The sequence below is a fragment of the Plecotus auritus genome (genome assembly GCF_963455305.1).
Source record: "Plecotus auritus genome assembly, chromosome: 7".
Lineage (NCBI taxonomy): Eukaryota > Metazoa > Chordata > Mammalia > Chiroptera > Vespertilionidae > Plecotus > Plecotus auritus.
The window spans coordinates 159,548,263-159,564,213 of record NC_137774.1 but is presented as its reverse complement, the minus strand read 5'-3'; the positions used below and the strand labels follow the sequence as shown (position 1 = coordinate 159,564,213).

At 41.9% G+C, this 15,951-nt stretch overlaps 1 protein-coding gene across 13 annotated transcripts in view; it reads right to left on the bottom strand.

Annotated features, from left to right (window-relative positions):
* The window catches only part of CDH18 (cadherin 18), a 727,687-nt gene that overhangs the window by 25,769 nt on the left and 685,967 nt on the right, over nucleotides 1–15,951 (bottom strand). For all 13 annotated transcript variants that reach the window (XM_080682139.1, XM_080682135.1, XM_080682142.1 and 10 more), the window contains one exon: nucleotides 6,029–6,150. In XM_080682139.1, the coding sequence (XP_080538265.1) occupies nucleotides 6,029–6,150 (122 nt within the window). The remainder of the gene's footprint in view (nucleotides 1–6,028; nucleotides 6,151–15,951) is intronic.

Genomic DNA, 15,951 nt, shown 5'->3' with positions numbered 1-15,951 from the left:
TCTTGAACTGTTGTAGAATTGTGAGTCATGCATCTATATTTAATTTTTTCCATAACATTTCTGAGAAATGCTTCCAAAAACCTAGAATGTTGTTCCATTTTTATCCAGAAGTCAGATATTTTTTGGATATGAGATGGAATATTTCAATTTTTGTTTTACTAATCACCTTTTCTCTTTCATTAGCAAATAGGATTCCCATGTATTGTGTCCTCAGACTTTTAATAGAAGAAATACTTAAGAAATTAATGTTTATAATTTCCAGAAGATTTAAGCTTCTGGTAGATAGACCTATAATTGACATGTCTCTGTCATCAGTATTTTCTACACTACCAGAGTTATGATTTATCTACACTGACTTATAGAAACACAGTCACAGATTTAATCAACCAAAGGAGAAACAAATAAAAAATAGAGCTGGAATTTATAAGTAATTACTAGAATAATTCTTTATAAAGCCCATGAGTAAATATTTACTTTTGACAAAAACTAATTAGAACAATTTTTGATTTCTTTTATCAAATAAATATATCCTCTTGTTTAAATGTGTTTTCCAAAGTATTATTTCTGGAGAACATTTAGGAAAAAAAAATATAGTGTCAAAAATTTATAAAAATAACAATTTTCTATTAGGCAAGTGATTTGGCCCTAACTAAACATTTACGTTTAAAAGAGCACTTTATGCCTGATAGTTGTGGCTCAGTGGTTGAACATTGTCCCATGCACCAAAAGGTCTCTGGTTGGATACCAGGTCAGAGCCCAAGCCTGGGTTTTGGGCTCAATCCCCAGTAGGGGGCATGCAGGAGACAGCCAATTACTGTTTCTCTCTCATTGATGTTTCTCCCTCTCTCTATAAAGTCAATATATATATATATATATATTTTTTAAATAGAGCATTCTATGGAAAACATTGCATATTCTTTAAGTTAATCAACAAGTTTGCTTTATTTTTTTTCTTTATTGATTAAGGTATTACGTATGTGTCCTTATCCCCTCCCATCGCCCCCCCCCCCCCCGCACCCCACTCATGCCCTCACCCCCCTGGTGTCTGTGGGATTATGAATATATTTGATAATATAATTATAATGACTTTTGTTAGTTAAATGAGCTTGATCCTTGACACAGTGTAAAATCTCCACTGATCTAACTTCACTTTTTTTCATGCAAAGTTGTATTGTTAATTGGATGCAATGAGGCAGAGACTTTTGTTCAGTAATAAAATATTTTATTTTATACTAGAGGCCCGGTGCATGAAATTCATGCACGGGGCAGTGGGGGAGGGTCCCCAGCCTGCACCCTCTCCAATCTGGGACCCTCGGGGGATGTCCGACTGCCAGTTTAGGCCCGATCCTGGGATCCCTCTCACAATCCTGGACCGCTGGCTCCGAATCACTCACCTGCCTGCCTGCCTAGTTGCCCCTAACTGCCCTCCCACTGCCGGCCAAGTTGTCCCCAACTGCCCCCTCCCTGCTAGCCTGGTTGCTCCTAACTGCCCCCCCCCTCCCGGCCAGCCTGGTCATCCCCAACTGCCCCTCTGACAGCCTAGTTGCCCCTCACTGCCTCCCCCGCCCTGCCCCCGCTGCCAGCCTGGTTGCCCCACGCAGCCTGTTTGTTCAGTCATTTGGTCATCCCTCACTAACTCCCCTGCCGGCCTGGTCATAGGCAGCCATCTTGTGAGGGTGTAAGGGTTAATTTGCATATTACCTCTTTATTATATAGGATAGTTTATTTCCTAAGTTTAATTACAATGGAAAACACACACACACACACACACACACACACACACACACACACGAGAGAGAGAGAAAGAGAGAGATAAGATTAAAAGCACTCCTTCATTTATTTTCTTTAAATTAAGTCTTTATTGTTGAAAGTGTTACATATGTCCCTTTCCTTCCTCATATTAACCTCCCCCCAACCTTTATTTATTTTCAAATTTTTTATTTACTCTATTTTGGGAACTGATTTCAAATTTCATGCATGCATGATTTTCTTTTTAAAAATTTATTTATTTTCTTTATAATTCTTTATTGTTGAAAGTATTACATATGTCTCCTTTTCCCCCCATTGGCCCCCTCCAGGTTGCCCCCATCCCCCTGTCCCCCAGCCCCAGGACCTCACTGCCTCTTTGTCTGTGTCCATGGGTCATGCATATATGCATACAAGGTTCTTGGCTGATTACCTCCCACCTACCCACCCTCCCTGCCTCCCCATGCTAGGTAGTTAAAGAACAGGAAAATATATTAACTCAGGGAAATATATTGTTGCAGTTTATATTAATACCTGAATCACCCTGATCTCTACTGTTATGTGGTTTAAACCTCTGCTTTCATAAAAGACCAGTCTCTTTGCCACAGTCACATGCTATTATATTTAGACGCACATCATCTATATTAGAAATGTCCTTAATTTTAAAATTAAGTGTCATAGAGCTGAACAACGCAAATATGCTTCAGAAAACCTATTTCACAAATCATTTAAATAGAGTTATCCATTCCAAACCTTCATCAAATTACACAAACTTTCTTCAGGAATGCTACAAACATAAGGTTTAATAAATCCAGGACTGCAAAATTACATAACCAACCATTTTCCATGTAAGCAGGGTTAATTTTACAATTGATGACACAGATTGGCAATAAATAGCTTAAATACAAGTGCAATAAGCAATACTTTAAAAATGTTTTTATCCCCTCAATGACAAATCTAAATTCATTTTGGTGAAAGAGTTGGAAACAAATGTTGAGCAACATAAAGAACCCAATTATCTTATTGTGAAAGCTAAAGTCATACAACATTAAAAGACAGCAATGATGCTAAATATAAATACAGTTTTTAAAGGGTAAAAAGAAATAATCACATAACTTAATCAAATTTCATTAGAATTCAGGGCTACTAAGTCTAGTAATTAGTTTCTGAAAACAGTAACAGCTATGTGAATAAAAGAACAATATTATACACTAGTAAATGCTCAATTGCTGCTGATAATTGAAAAAATTATATGGTAGACCTGCAAGTAGCATGTTTTTCATATTTGTATTGATATTTTCTTTTCATCTTTTTGACATTTTATTCTCATTTATTTTTCAATTCACTTATTTTCTCTCCAGCTATGTCTAATCTACTCTTACTATCAAGAACTAAAATTCCATATTCAGTTACTGTATATTTTAAATCTGTATTTATATTTTAATTTTAAAGATTTTTTCTCAACAATTGTACCTTTATAATGTATGTTAGGAAAATAATATTTAGGATATATGCATACATTTCTGGCACATTAAAAATGGGATTTGATAAGTAAATCATTATATATCTGTATCATAAAATTATTTACTGCTTTTAAAATGGTGATATAGGAAAATTTTTAAGTACCAGAGGTGATAAACTTAATCTACACTAATAAAAAAGAAACATGCAAATCAACCGTACCTCTATAACGCCCACAAGGCACACCTACCAGCCAATCAGGAGTAAGTATACAAATTAACCCAACCAAGATGGTGGTGGCCATGGAGCTAGAGTGAGCAGGAGGCTTGGGTTGCCCCGACGATGGAGGAAGCCAAGCTTCCTGCCAGCTCTGGCCGGCCCTGTCCTCCACTCAAGGCTACAAAGTTTCAATTATAGAAGATAAATAAATCCCAGATACCTGCTTCCAGCTGGCCCTGGCCTCCGCTCAAGGAGGGGCTAGTAGCATGGGTTGCCGGGGGCAACCCAGGCTACCAGCCAGCCCTGGCCTCCGCTTAAGGCTACAAAGTTTCAGTTATAGAAGATAAATAAATCCCAACAAAAATGGCAGCAGCCACAGAGCTGGAGTGAGCAGAAGGCTTGGGTTGCCCCCAGTGATGGAGGAAGCCAAGCTTCCCACCCACCCTGGCCGGTTCTGGCCTCCGCTCAAGGCTACAAAGCTTCAATTAGAGAAGATAAATAAATCCTAGATACTTGTTTCCAGCCGACTCTGGCCTCCACTCAAGGAGGCGCTGAAAAAAAAAAAAAGAAAAGAAAAAAAGGAGGGGCTGGGATCTTGGGTCGCCAGGGGGTGATCAGGCCAGAATGGGACAACAGTTGTGGGTGATCAGGCTGGTGGGGGGTGGGGCTATTGGGGGTAAGCAGACCAGCAGAGGGGCCAGTTGGGGGTGAGCAGGACAGTGGGGGGGCAGTTTGGAGTGAGAAAGCCAGCAGGGGGGCATTTGGGGGTGAGCAGGCCAGTGGAGAGGGAAGCTGGGGGCGAGCAGGTCAGCAGTGGGGGCAGTTGGGGGTAAGCAGGCTGGCATGGGGGGCAGTTGGGGGTGATCAGGCTGGCAGGGGGGCATTTGGGAACAAGCAGGCTGGTGGCAGGGGCAGTTGGGGGCAAGCAGGCCTGCAGGCAGAGTGGTTAGGGGCAATCAGGCAGGCAGGCAGGCAGGTGAGCGGCTGAAGCCAGCAGTCCCGGATTGTGAGAGGGATGTCCGACTGCCGGTTTAGGCCCGATCCCTGTAAACCGGCAGTAGAACATCCTTCAAGGGGTCCCAGATTGGAGAGGGTGCAGGCTGGGCTGAGGAACATGCCCCCCGCCCCCTGCCCCATGCATGAATTTCGTGCACCAGACTACTAGTCTATAATAATAAAAGCATAATATGCTAATTAGACTGGACATCCTTCCGGACGACTTTCTGGATGAAGCCGGGCTGCGAGGGCTGAGGCAAGCCCTGCCACTGCGAGGGCCGAGCCACTTGCACGAATTTCATGCATCGGGCCTCTAGTTTATTAATAAGAGACTAAAACATATAACTTGTGCTTTAAAATATTATAATTTTCATCAGAAGCTTCTAAATAATTTGAAGTTATTTTGGATGATATCTTCATTCTGGTTTACCAATGGACCTATATCATTTTTAAATCTCTAGATTCATCTATGACAGACAGACTTTAAGGTGATTCTTATGATGTAATCTCTTCCTCTTAAGTGTGGGTGTAAATGGGTCTTATTGCTGACCAATAGAATATGGTAAAAATGTTGATACAGCATTCATCTGTTTACATTACATTATATAAAGCTGTTTGCGAGCAGTGTCTCACCAGAAATACATTCCTTACTTGTGTGGTGAAGTAAGTGTCCTTCCTGGGAAAATCCTGAAGTTCTTGGGTTTACAGCTGGAAAGGACTAAATGTAACTCGCAACCTTGTAAGCTTGAAAGAGGTCTCCAAGCCCCAGGTAAAAGCACAGCCCTGACTGATACCTTGATTACGGTTGTGGGTCTGCAAAGACCCAGCGAAGCTATGAGCACATGTCTGACTTCTGGAAACTATGAGATGCTCAATAAGAGAAGAGAAATAAATGCACTTCCCCTTCAAAGTCCCCCACTTGTTTTATGTGCTTCAGCCACCCTGGCCTTCCTTCAGACTTGCCATACTCTTTAACGAGGTGCCACAATACACGCAGACTCACTTCCCGTTTTCCAGCTCTTCTATCCTTCCTTTGCTCTTCCACCTCCTTAATAAATACACGCTCTTCACATTGTTAAAACCTCATCATTTCTTTGTACCAGTATCACACAATGGTTACTCATGCCACTCCCTTGGGCCCTCCAAAATGGAAAAACCAGTCCATTCCCCCAATCTAGTCTCAAAGCTTCATTAGCACAGAAAAGTTCACGGTCTCCTTCTCATTTGCTATGGGGCTACACACAAAGCATTCAATGTAATTTTATTGGCATAATGAGTGCATGCACGGATGAGTTAGATTTTGAATTACAGTTGGGATTTGGAGAAATTTATTTCCTATGATTCTAAAAAAAATCTATCTGGTACTTAAAATAAAGCTTTGTAAAATTATTTTCACTGGGCACAAAAATAGCATTTTAAGACTTGGGGTGGTGAACACACAATACAATATACACATGCTGTATTATAGAATTTTACACCTGAAACCTATATCCTTTTATTAATGAACAGATTCAATAAAATGAAAAAAAAAGAATAATAGAAATAGAGCTGCTTTTTCTTTTTTTTTTTTTCCATTCAAATGACAGGAAGAGAACAATTAACTTACCTGGCCAGGCTTAGAATTTTCACAGACAACAATATCATAGTCCCTGGCAAGTTCAGGTGGATTGTCATTGACATCCAGAACTCTAATACCCACTGTGACATGGCTCAGCAAACCAGGATTGCCTGCAAAACACACAGGGATGTATTTAGTATTTCCATGCACACTTTAGAGGTTTGGTTTTAAACAAATCTCCTTAATAGTGTAGCTTGTCACTAGCTCCATATGCTACAGCAGGACTCTTGGCAAAAGACAACTTTATGATGGCACTCCTTGCTAAACTCATTAACTTACAGGAAAATGAAAAATGAACACCAAGGCATGCCATGAATGCTAAAATGGTATTTTTGTCATATCAAGGAAATTACATGTTATTCAGAACTGGAGTAGGAGAAAGTTGTCAGAATTCATTGTATGCTGTCAGAGTCTAAGGGATGAACAATCAGTTTCATCATTAAACTAAGAAAAGCACAGCAGTTGGTAAAAAAAAAAAAAAAGTCACACGATCTTTAAAAAGTTCAAGGTTTCAAATCTAAATAAACTTGGAGAAAATAGAAAGTAAAGTTCTTTACACAAAGAATCATTCCATTCTTATGGGAGAATATATGCAGTGTGTAATGTCAAGTTTCACTTGGAGAAAATAAAGAGAAGTTTAAATAGAATTAGCAAGAATTCTCATAGAACTCTGGTAGATAACAAAATATTATAGTTAATACAAAGATTATCCAGACATGCAGGAAGAAGCATAAAAAAAGATACTTGCTTTACCATTTATCAAGCCTCATTACTCGGAGTTAGAACTCAAGACAATGTAATACTGTCAAAAGTATAGACAAACAGAAACAGAAAAGAATCAACCACAGATCTATTATATTGGACATTTAATATATGGTAAGGATGCTATTGCAGATCGGTGGGTAAAGTAGTATTAATCAAGAAATGGTTGCAGCTTGGCTGGTGTGGCTCAGTGGTTGAGTGTCAACCTATGAACCTGGAGGTGATGGTTCAATTCCCAGTCAGGACACATGCCAGGGTTACAGGCTGGATCCCCAGTAGGGGGCATGCATGAGCCAGGCGATCAATGATTCTCAACATTGATATTTCTATCTCTATCCTCTCCCTTCCTCTCTGAATCAATAAAAATATTTTTTTAAAAAGAAATGGTTTCAGTAAAATTGTTATCTATATCATTATCATTATAAAAAGGGCCACAATTACACTATACACAAAAATATATTTTAAATAATTAAGGACTTAAATGGGTAAAACAAAACTATATCTAATTTGAAAAAATATCAGTATGTAATATATCCTATATAATAAAAGGGTAATATGCAAATTAACTGTCACTCCATCACAAAGATGGCAGTGGCCATAGCCACAAGATAGCAGCACCCAGTCCCCTGAGCCCTGCTGGAGTCCCCCAGTCCTGGGGGAGCGGCCGCTGAGAGCAGGCAGCGTGAGAGGCCTGGAAGAATGCTTGCTTCATTACAAGGCAAGCATCCTGCCCCGGCAGCAGAGGGCCTCTGGGGGACAGGGGAGCCAGCCCGCAGCCTCTGCGGCCAAGCGCAGGCCTGGAGAAGAGATGGCGGAAGCAGTGCGGCTCCGGAAGCAGTGTGGCTCCCTCTCACCTCCTGCAGAATCGGCGCGGTTCCCTCCCTGCTCCCATGGACGCCGGCAGCTTGCTTCCTCCTCCCGCAGAAGCCGCACAGAAGCAGCATGGCTCCTGGCGGCGCGCTGCGGTTCCCGCCGGCTCCCGCGGAAGCAGCAGGCAGCCTACTGCACGCAATCTTGCGCGATGGGTTACTAGTTAAGTAAATAAAAGCTTTCAAAGCACAAAGTGCCCCAATCACAAAGAAAGCTCTGATAAAACTGATTACATTCAAATGTGACTTTTTATAGTTCTTCAAAAGAGCCAGCACAATACAAAAATTGGTAAAATTAATGACAAAAATTTAACAGAATAGGTAATGTAAGTGCCAAATAAACATATAAAGTACTTCCAACATTAAAGAAAGTTAATTAAAATAAGTTACCATTTAACACCAACCAGACTGATATAATATTAAGAAGTTTGACAATATTTCTCCAAATGCTGAACTGGATATAAACCAATGGGAATGCTTATAAATTAAAGTAACCCTCATTGAAATCCTTTGTTAAAAATAAGTTAATACAGCGTGTTCCCCCCTTAAAGTGTACACACAATTTTTTCTGATAGTTCAATTGATGTTTCTTTCTTTTCAGATTTAACCCATTGAAATTACTAATTATTGAAATGTGTATACATTTTTGGGACACCCTGTATGTTAAGTAACTTGCCCAAGTTCCAACTGCTTGTTATAAAGAGAAACAGAATTTAAATAGAGACAGTCTTACTTCAGATATAGTGTCCTTGAATATTATGCATCACTGTATAATAAAATAATGAAAGATGGTAATGATAATACAAGAATTATTAATGAGCTATAAATCAACAGCCTTTATGAACATAGAAGTAAAACTGGAGAAGTATATATAATGAAAAAAATACAAAAGCCAGAACAGTCTATATTCATTTTAAAAAATCTCTCTACAGTATTCAGTACACTAAAATGTACAGATTTGTAGTCCAGGGGCTGTAGGGCAACAAAATTTTTCACTGAAAGTATGTTTATTTGGCATAAAAAAATATTTTGGTGGGTAAATTTTAAGGACTAGCAGACATGGGAGAAGATCTAAAAACCAAGTAGATGTTACCTTTTGTAAAAGACATTAACACATGTAAGGGGAATCTCCATTTGCATGAGTATCTCCCTTGCTATACCAGGAGGAGCTGTGGGGGATTAGGACCTTATCTCTAGGGACCCTTAATAGAAGCTGAAGACAACTTCTGAAATCTGCATCAGTCTTACCCTCCTTTACTGAGCTTCTCCTTGTAACCTCCCCAAACTGACTCCTACCAACCCCAACATCTTTTGTCTTCAGCTGAAGCCTGGCTTCAATCATTTTTGTGAGGTACTCAGTTTCCCTGGGTATCTTCTCTTCCTTGTGACAGGAGGTAGACGTGCTATTAAACATCTGTTTGTTTTTCTCCTATTAATCTTTTATTACAGGGACTAGAGGCCCGGTGCACGAAATTTGTGCATGGGGGGTGGTGGTTGTGTCCCTCAGCCCAGCCTGTACCCTCTCCAATCTGGGACCCCTCGAGGGATGTCTGACTGCTCGTTTAGGCCTGATCCCTCTCACAACCCAGGACTGCTGGATCCCAACTGCTCACCTGCCTGCCTTCCTGATTGCCCCTAACCGCTTCTGCCTGCCAGCCTGATCACCCCCTAACCACTCCCTTGCCAGCCTGATTGATGCTTAACTGCTTCCCTGCCAGCCTGTTTGCCCATAACTGCCCTCCCCTGCAGGCCTGGTCACCCCTAACTGCCCTCCTCTGCAGGCCTGGTCCCCCCAAACTGCTCTCCCCTGCAGGCCTGGGTCCCTCCAAGCTGCCCTTCCCTGCGGGCCCAGTCACCCCCAACTTCCCTCTTCTGCCGGCCTGGTCCCTCCCAACTGCCCTCCCCTGCTGGCCATCTTGTGGTGGCCATCTTGTGTCCACATGGGGGCAGCCATTTTTGACCACATAGGGGCAGCCATCTTGTGAGTTGGAGTGATGGTCAATTTGCATATTACTCTTTTATTAGATAGGATTTACAAGCCAAGAACATAGAAGTGTAGAGAGGAAAAAAAATATTTTTCCTCTACTACAGAGCAATGGGCTATACCATATAGCATAGGTTGTGTAGCAGCCTATACCATCCAGATTTATGCACCTGCACTCTATGATGTTCACACAAAGACAAAATTGCCTAAGGACACATGTATCAGAATTTACCCCCATCGTTAAGCTGTGTGTGACTGTATACTAGTGAGTTACTCCTCCAAGAGGTTTTTGGTAGAGGGAATACAGTAATGGAGTTGTATCAGGAGGGAAACACTGAAGGTAGGTGTTCAGGTTTTGTTTGTGAGCATTAATTGTCTTTTTAGATAGGAATTAAAGCCTATTTATGAGGGCAGAGCATTGTGTATCAGACAGGGGAAATGCAAGTGCAGGGAAGAGGAAAACGACTGACAGTGCAATGTCTCTGGGTGAGTAAGTGAGGACGCAGGGCACGCCTAGAGAGGTGGTCACACACATGGCGTGGAGAACTGACTCATGGGAACCTGAAGGAAGACAGATCTGTGCAGATGAGAGCACACTGTGTTAAGTAGGTTGACAGATGCGATGGCAGAACACTGTGGAAACCCTTTTCTGATTTTTCTCATTTTATGTCTTTAGAGAAGCAAGGTTATTTCTTTTGCATATCAGGAAGAAATTGTGTTGAAAGAGGTATTGAAAATTTAAGGATAAAGGAAAACTATAAAATAAATATTTATCATTGCTATACATAATTGCTTCAGTCATTCAAGTTTTTATCTTTAATACACACTTTTGCTCTAATTCTTCCAGCATTTTAAAAAATATTGTTTATGTTCTTATGTATTTCAGGGAGAGGAAGCGAAAGGGAGAGAGAGATAGAAACATCAACAATGAGAGAGAATCATCTATTGGCTGCCTCCTGCACAACTCAACCAGGGATTGAGCCCACAACCTGGGTATGGGTTCTGACCGAGAATATAACCTTGACCTCCTGGTTTATGAGACGAAGCTCAACCACTGAGCAACACTAGCTGAGTTCTTCCAGAATTTTATACTGAGATTGGCATAGTGCAATTAGAAAGCCCTTAAATGCATCAACATATATCCTATCTAATAAAAGAGTAATATGCAAATTAACCATCACTCCGCTACACCCAAAAGCCACACCCACCAGCCAATCAGGAGCGAATATGCAAACAAACCCAACCAAGATGGCTATGGCCACAGAGAGCAGGAGGGAGGCTTGGGTTTCCTGGGCAATGGAGGAAGCCAAGCTTTCCGCCTGCCCTTGCCAGCCTAGGCCTCCACTCAAGGCTAGAAAGTTTCAATGATAGAAGATAAATATAGCCCAACAGAAATGGCAGCAGCCACAGAGCTGGAAAGAGCAGGAGGCTAGGGTTGCCCACAGCGATGGAGGAAGCCAAGTTTCTGCAGCCCTGGCCGGCCCAGGCCTCCACTTAAGGCTATGAAGTTTCAATTATAGAAGATAAATAAATCCCAACAGAAATGGCTGCCGCCACTGAGCAAGCAGAAGGCTTGGCTCTTCTCCAGGCTACAAAGTTTTAATTGTAGAAGATAAATAAACCCCAGATACCAGGGCCTCCGCTTGGGTCGCCAGGGGGTGTGGCTGGCCTGCACACCACCACAGGCCCCTTGCCCAGGCCACCCCATACCCCAAGGGAACCCCCACCCTGATCCGGGACACCCTTTAGGGCAAACCAGCTGGCCCCCACCCGTGCACCAGGCCTCTATCCTATCTAATAAAAGAGTAATATGCAGATTGACCATCACTCCAACACACAAGATGGCTGCCCCCATGTGGTCAAAGATTCTGCCCCCATGTGGACACAAGATGGCCACCACAAGATGGCCAGCAAGGGAGGGCAGTTGGGAGGGACCAGGCCTGCAAGGGAGGGCAGTTGGGGGGGGACCAGGCCTTCAGGGGAGGGCAGTTAGGGGTGACCAGGCTTGCAGGGGAGGGCAGTTAGGGGCAAACAGGCTGGCAGGGGAGCAGTTAGGTATCAATCAGGCTGGCAGGGGAGTGGTTAGGGGGTGATCAGGCTGGCAGGCAGAAGAAGTTAGGGGCAATCAGGAAGGCAGGCAGGTGAGCAGTTGGGAGCCAGCAGTACTGGATTGTGAGAGCGATGTTCGACTGCCTGTTTAGGCCTGATCCCAACAGGATCGGGCTTAAACGGGCAGTCAGACATCCCTCGAGGGGTCCCAGTTTGGAGAGGGTACAGGCTGGGCTGAGAAACACCGCCCCCCGCCCCCACCCCCCGTGCACGAATTTCGTGCAGCGGGCTCTAGTATAATAATAAAAGCATAATATGCTAATTAGACCGGACAGCAGAACGACCACCTTCCAGAGGAAGCCAGGGCTACGAGGTCTGAGGCTAGCTGCTGGGCTGTGAGGGCTGAGCCCCTTGCACGAATTTCGTGCATCAGGCCTCTAGTTATGTAAATAACTAAATAACAACAAAAACTAGAAGGAGTAAGTATTACAATTGCCTCACCAAACTTCTTCCACATGTAGAACCCATGAAGTTTGAATATAATTGAGGACAAGTGAAGATAAAATATGGGCCTTGATTATCTTGAGCCAATGTGATGAACGCATACCTTTTGCCATAGTATTTAATCCAATTATATGCACATTTCATGAATACAATGCAACTTTTAAAAACAGTGAATGAAAATTTAAAAATGACCTAATTGGATTAACATTTTTAATGGTTATTCAAAATGACAATTTCTCTCACCTTGGTTATGAATGAGTTTACCCTGATTTAAGGTGGCATTCATCCTGTTAATATATACAAGTTAATGTAGCATTTTTTGCTTGTTACTATATTATACTGACTCTAAGGCCAAGATGATATAAAAAGAAATGTATAAAAGAAAATATCACAGAGAAATGAAAATAGAGACCTGATCAAAGTACAGTAAGTCTAAATCCTAACTCACATGTGAACTTTGTTGTTTGTTACATGGGCCAATCAATTTCTTTTATCTTAGAACAAATTGAATTATTTTTAGATATTTCCTAGTAATCTGTTATATGAAAATAGGTAACTAATACACTGAGGCATCCATGTATAGACAGATATGTCAGAAAAGTACTTTATTATTTTTGATCATGCTTAAAGCAATACCAGTTTCTTTGTGTGCTAAAGAAAAAGTGCCAATAAGAAATTCTTTGCTTGCTAAGGGAAATTGCAAATATGAACAAATTTGTGAAAGTTAAATTTCATATAACAAAATAAGCACACTGACAATAGCATGCATACAGGCAGAGAGTATATGGGGAATTTCTGTACCTTCCTCTCAACTGTGATGTGAACCTAAACAGTTCTAACATATAATGGCTTTCAAAAATTCAATCTGAAAAAAAGTATCAAGTGCATTTCCACAACAGAATAAACTAGAAAAGACACCGATAATGTGGCTGGTGTTGAGGTTAACACTTACAATTGTACATGAAAGAGCCTCCAATATTTAACAGGCGCTTAGGCTAAGTAACCAGGGCATCAGTGTGCAGTTTTCTAAACAGTCTCTCCATATGGCTATACAATCTTATCTAGTGCTCATTCGACATACATGTTTATGATTAGGATCAAATTACTTTTAGGATTGCTCACCGGGTTGACTTTAAGCCTTTTTTATTAGCATCTATAAAATTCAGGGTACTGCAATTTACTATACTCTTTTACTAAGTAGATATGTATGAACTCATTTCCCATTTAAAGTACTGGCAAATAGTAAAAAAAAAAAAAAAAAAAAAAGTAAGTATATATTTTAGACATTAATTCAGAGAAAATGGGCCCCTCCTTTGGTAATGATTGCACATAATACAATTTTCATGATATATATGAACTCATGTATAGGCATAAATTAGTTTCTATTTGATGCAAATATTATTTGGACTGAGGTAAGATTTAGAGCAACCTACAGTATGGTTTTTGATCAAAACCACTAGAGTTGGTCTGGATTTTATTATAAAATAAGTTCCTATTGTTTCTGACAAACACAGTCATCCTTTTCAAAAATTTGTCCCTTCCATATTCTATACATCGAGCCTGTTCCAAAAGAACTGCACGATCTTTTCTGAGTCTTTATAATATTCTCATCACCTCTTTCTGGATTAATCCATTTATTCCTTTATTTTATCAACTAATTTTTAATGAGCCTTTAGCATTTAACAGTCATTAAATTTTCCTCAGGTGACCAAGAACATGCAATTCTACACCTATTGTGATTATTTTGAAAATTAGAGGCCCGGTGCATGAAATTCGTGTACAGGGGGAGGGGTGTCCCTCAGGCCAGCCTGCACCCTCTCCAATCTGGGACCCCTCAAGGGATGTCCAACTGCCCATTTAGGCCCACTGGGATCAGGCCTAAACGGGCAGTCAGACATCCCTCTCACAATCCAGGACTGCTGGCTCCCAACTGCTCGCCTGCTTGCCTTCCTGATTGCCCCTAACTTCTTCTGCCTGCCAGCCTGATCACCCCCAAACCACTCCCCTGCCAGCCTGATTGATGTCTAACTGCTCCCCGGCAAGCCTGTTTGCCCCTAACTGCCCTCCTCTGCAGGCCTGGTGACCCAACTTCCCTCCTCTGCCGGCTTGGTCACCCCTAACTGCCCTCCCCTGAAGGCTTGATCACCCACAACTGCCCTCCCTTGCAGGCCTGGTCCCTCCCAACTACCCTCCCCTGCTGGCCTGATTGCCCACAACTGCCCTCCCTTGAAGGCCTAGTCCCTCCCAACTGCCCTCCCTTGCTGGCCATCTTGTAGTGGCCATCTTCTGTCCACATGGGGGCAGGATCTTTGACCACATGGGGGCAACCATCTTCTGTGTTGGAGTGATGGTCAATCTGCATATTACTCTTTTATTAGATAGTATAGAGTCCTGGTGCACAGGTGGGGGCCAGCTGGTTTGCCCTGAAGGGTGTCCCGGATCAGGGTGGGGGTTCCCTTGGGGCGTGGGGCAGCCTGGGCGAGGGGCCTGTGGTGGTTTGCAGGCCGGTCACGCCCCCCGGCGACCCAAGTGGAGTCCCTGGTATCTGGGATTTATTTATCTTCTACAATTGAAACTTTGTAGCCTGGAGCGGAGCCAAGCCTTCTGCTTGCTCAGTGGCGGCAGCCATTTCTGTTGGGATTTATGTATCTTCTATAATTGAAACTTTGTAGCCTTAAGCGAGGCCTGGGCCGGCCAGGGTGTGTGGAAAGCTTGGCTTCCTTCATCACTGGGGGCAACTCTAGCCTCCTGCTCTTTCCAGCTCCGTGGCTGCTGTCATTTCTGTTTGGATTTGTGTATCATCTATCATTGAAACTTCGTAGCCTTGAGTGGAGGCCTAGGCCGGCAAGGTCGGCAGAAAGCTTGGCTTCCTCCATTCCAAGCCTCCCTCCTGTTCTCTGTGGCCGTAGCCAGCTTGGTTGGGTTTATTTGCATATTCGTTCCTGATTGGCTTGTGGTCGTGGCTTGTGTGCGTGGCTTGTGGGTGTAGCGGAGGTATGGTCAATTTGCATATTACTCTTTTATTAGATAGGATGAAAATTAACTAAAATGATCATAAATGAACCCATTCATATATTCTTTATAACACTCATTTAAAAGTAATTAGTGACTGCTTATTTTCAAAGAGAATATGATGTTGAAAAAATCTAAATGGAAGCTACTTGAGTAAATGTTATAGATCACAAAAGGTAGAATAAGAAGTCTAACATAGTGTACTTATTGATTTGTTTCAAAGGACATTATAAAATTGCATAAACCACCATGAGCAATCACCCACATCCACTAGGATGATTATAACAAAGATGATACATAATAATAAATATTGGTAACAACATAGATAAATTGAACTCCCATACTGCTGATGGGAATGTAAAATGTAACCACTTTGGAAAACAGACTGGCAGTTAAGTACTTCTGATGGTTAAATATAATTTCCATAGCTCACTCCCAGATATATACCCAGAATAATTTAAGACATGGCTACACACAAACTTTCTCATTAATAGTCAAAACATTATTCATATTGGGCAAAAAGTAGAAACAACCCAAATGTCTACCAAGTGATGAATCCTATATAAGAAAAGCCTAATATGCTAAGTGTCTAGTCATCTGGTAGTTTGTTCAACCAATCAAAATGTAATATGCTAATGATATGCTAAGGCTGCCATTCCCTATGACATGCACTGACCACCAAGAAGCAGACAGTCTACCAGTTGCTATGACATGCACTGACCACCAGGGGG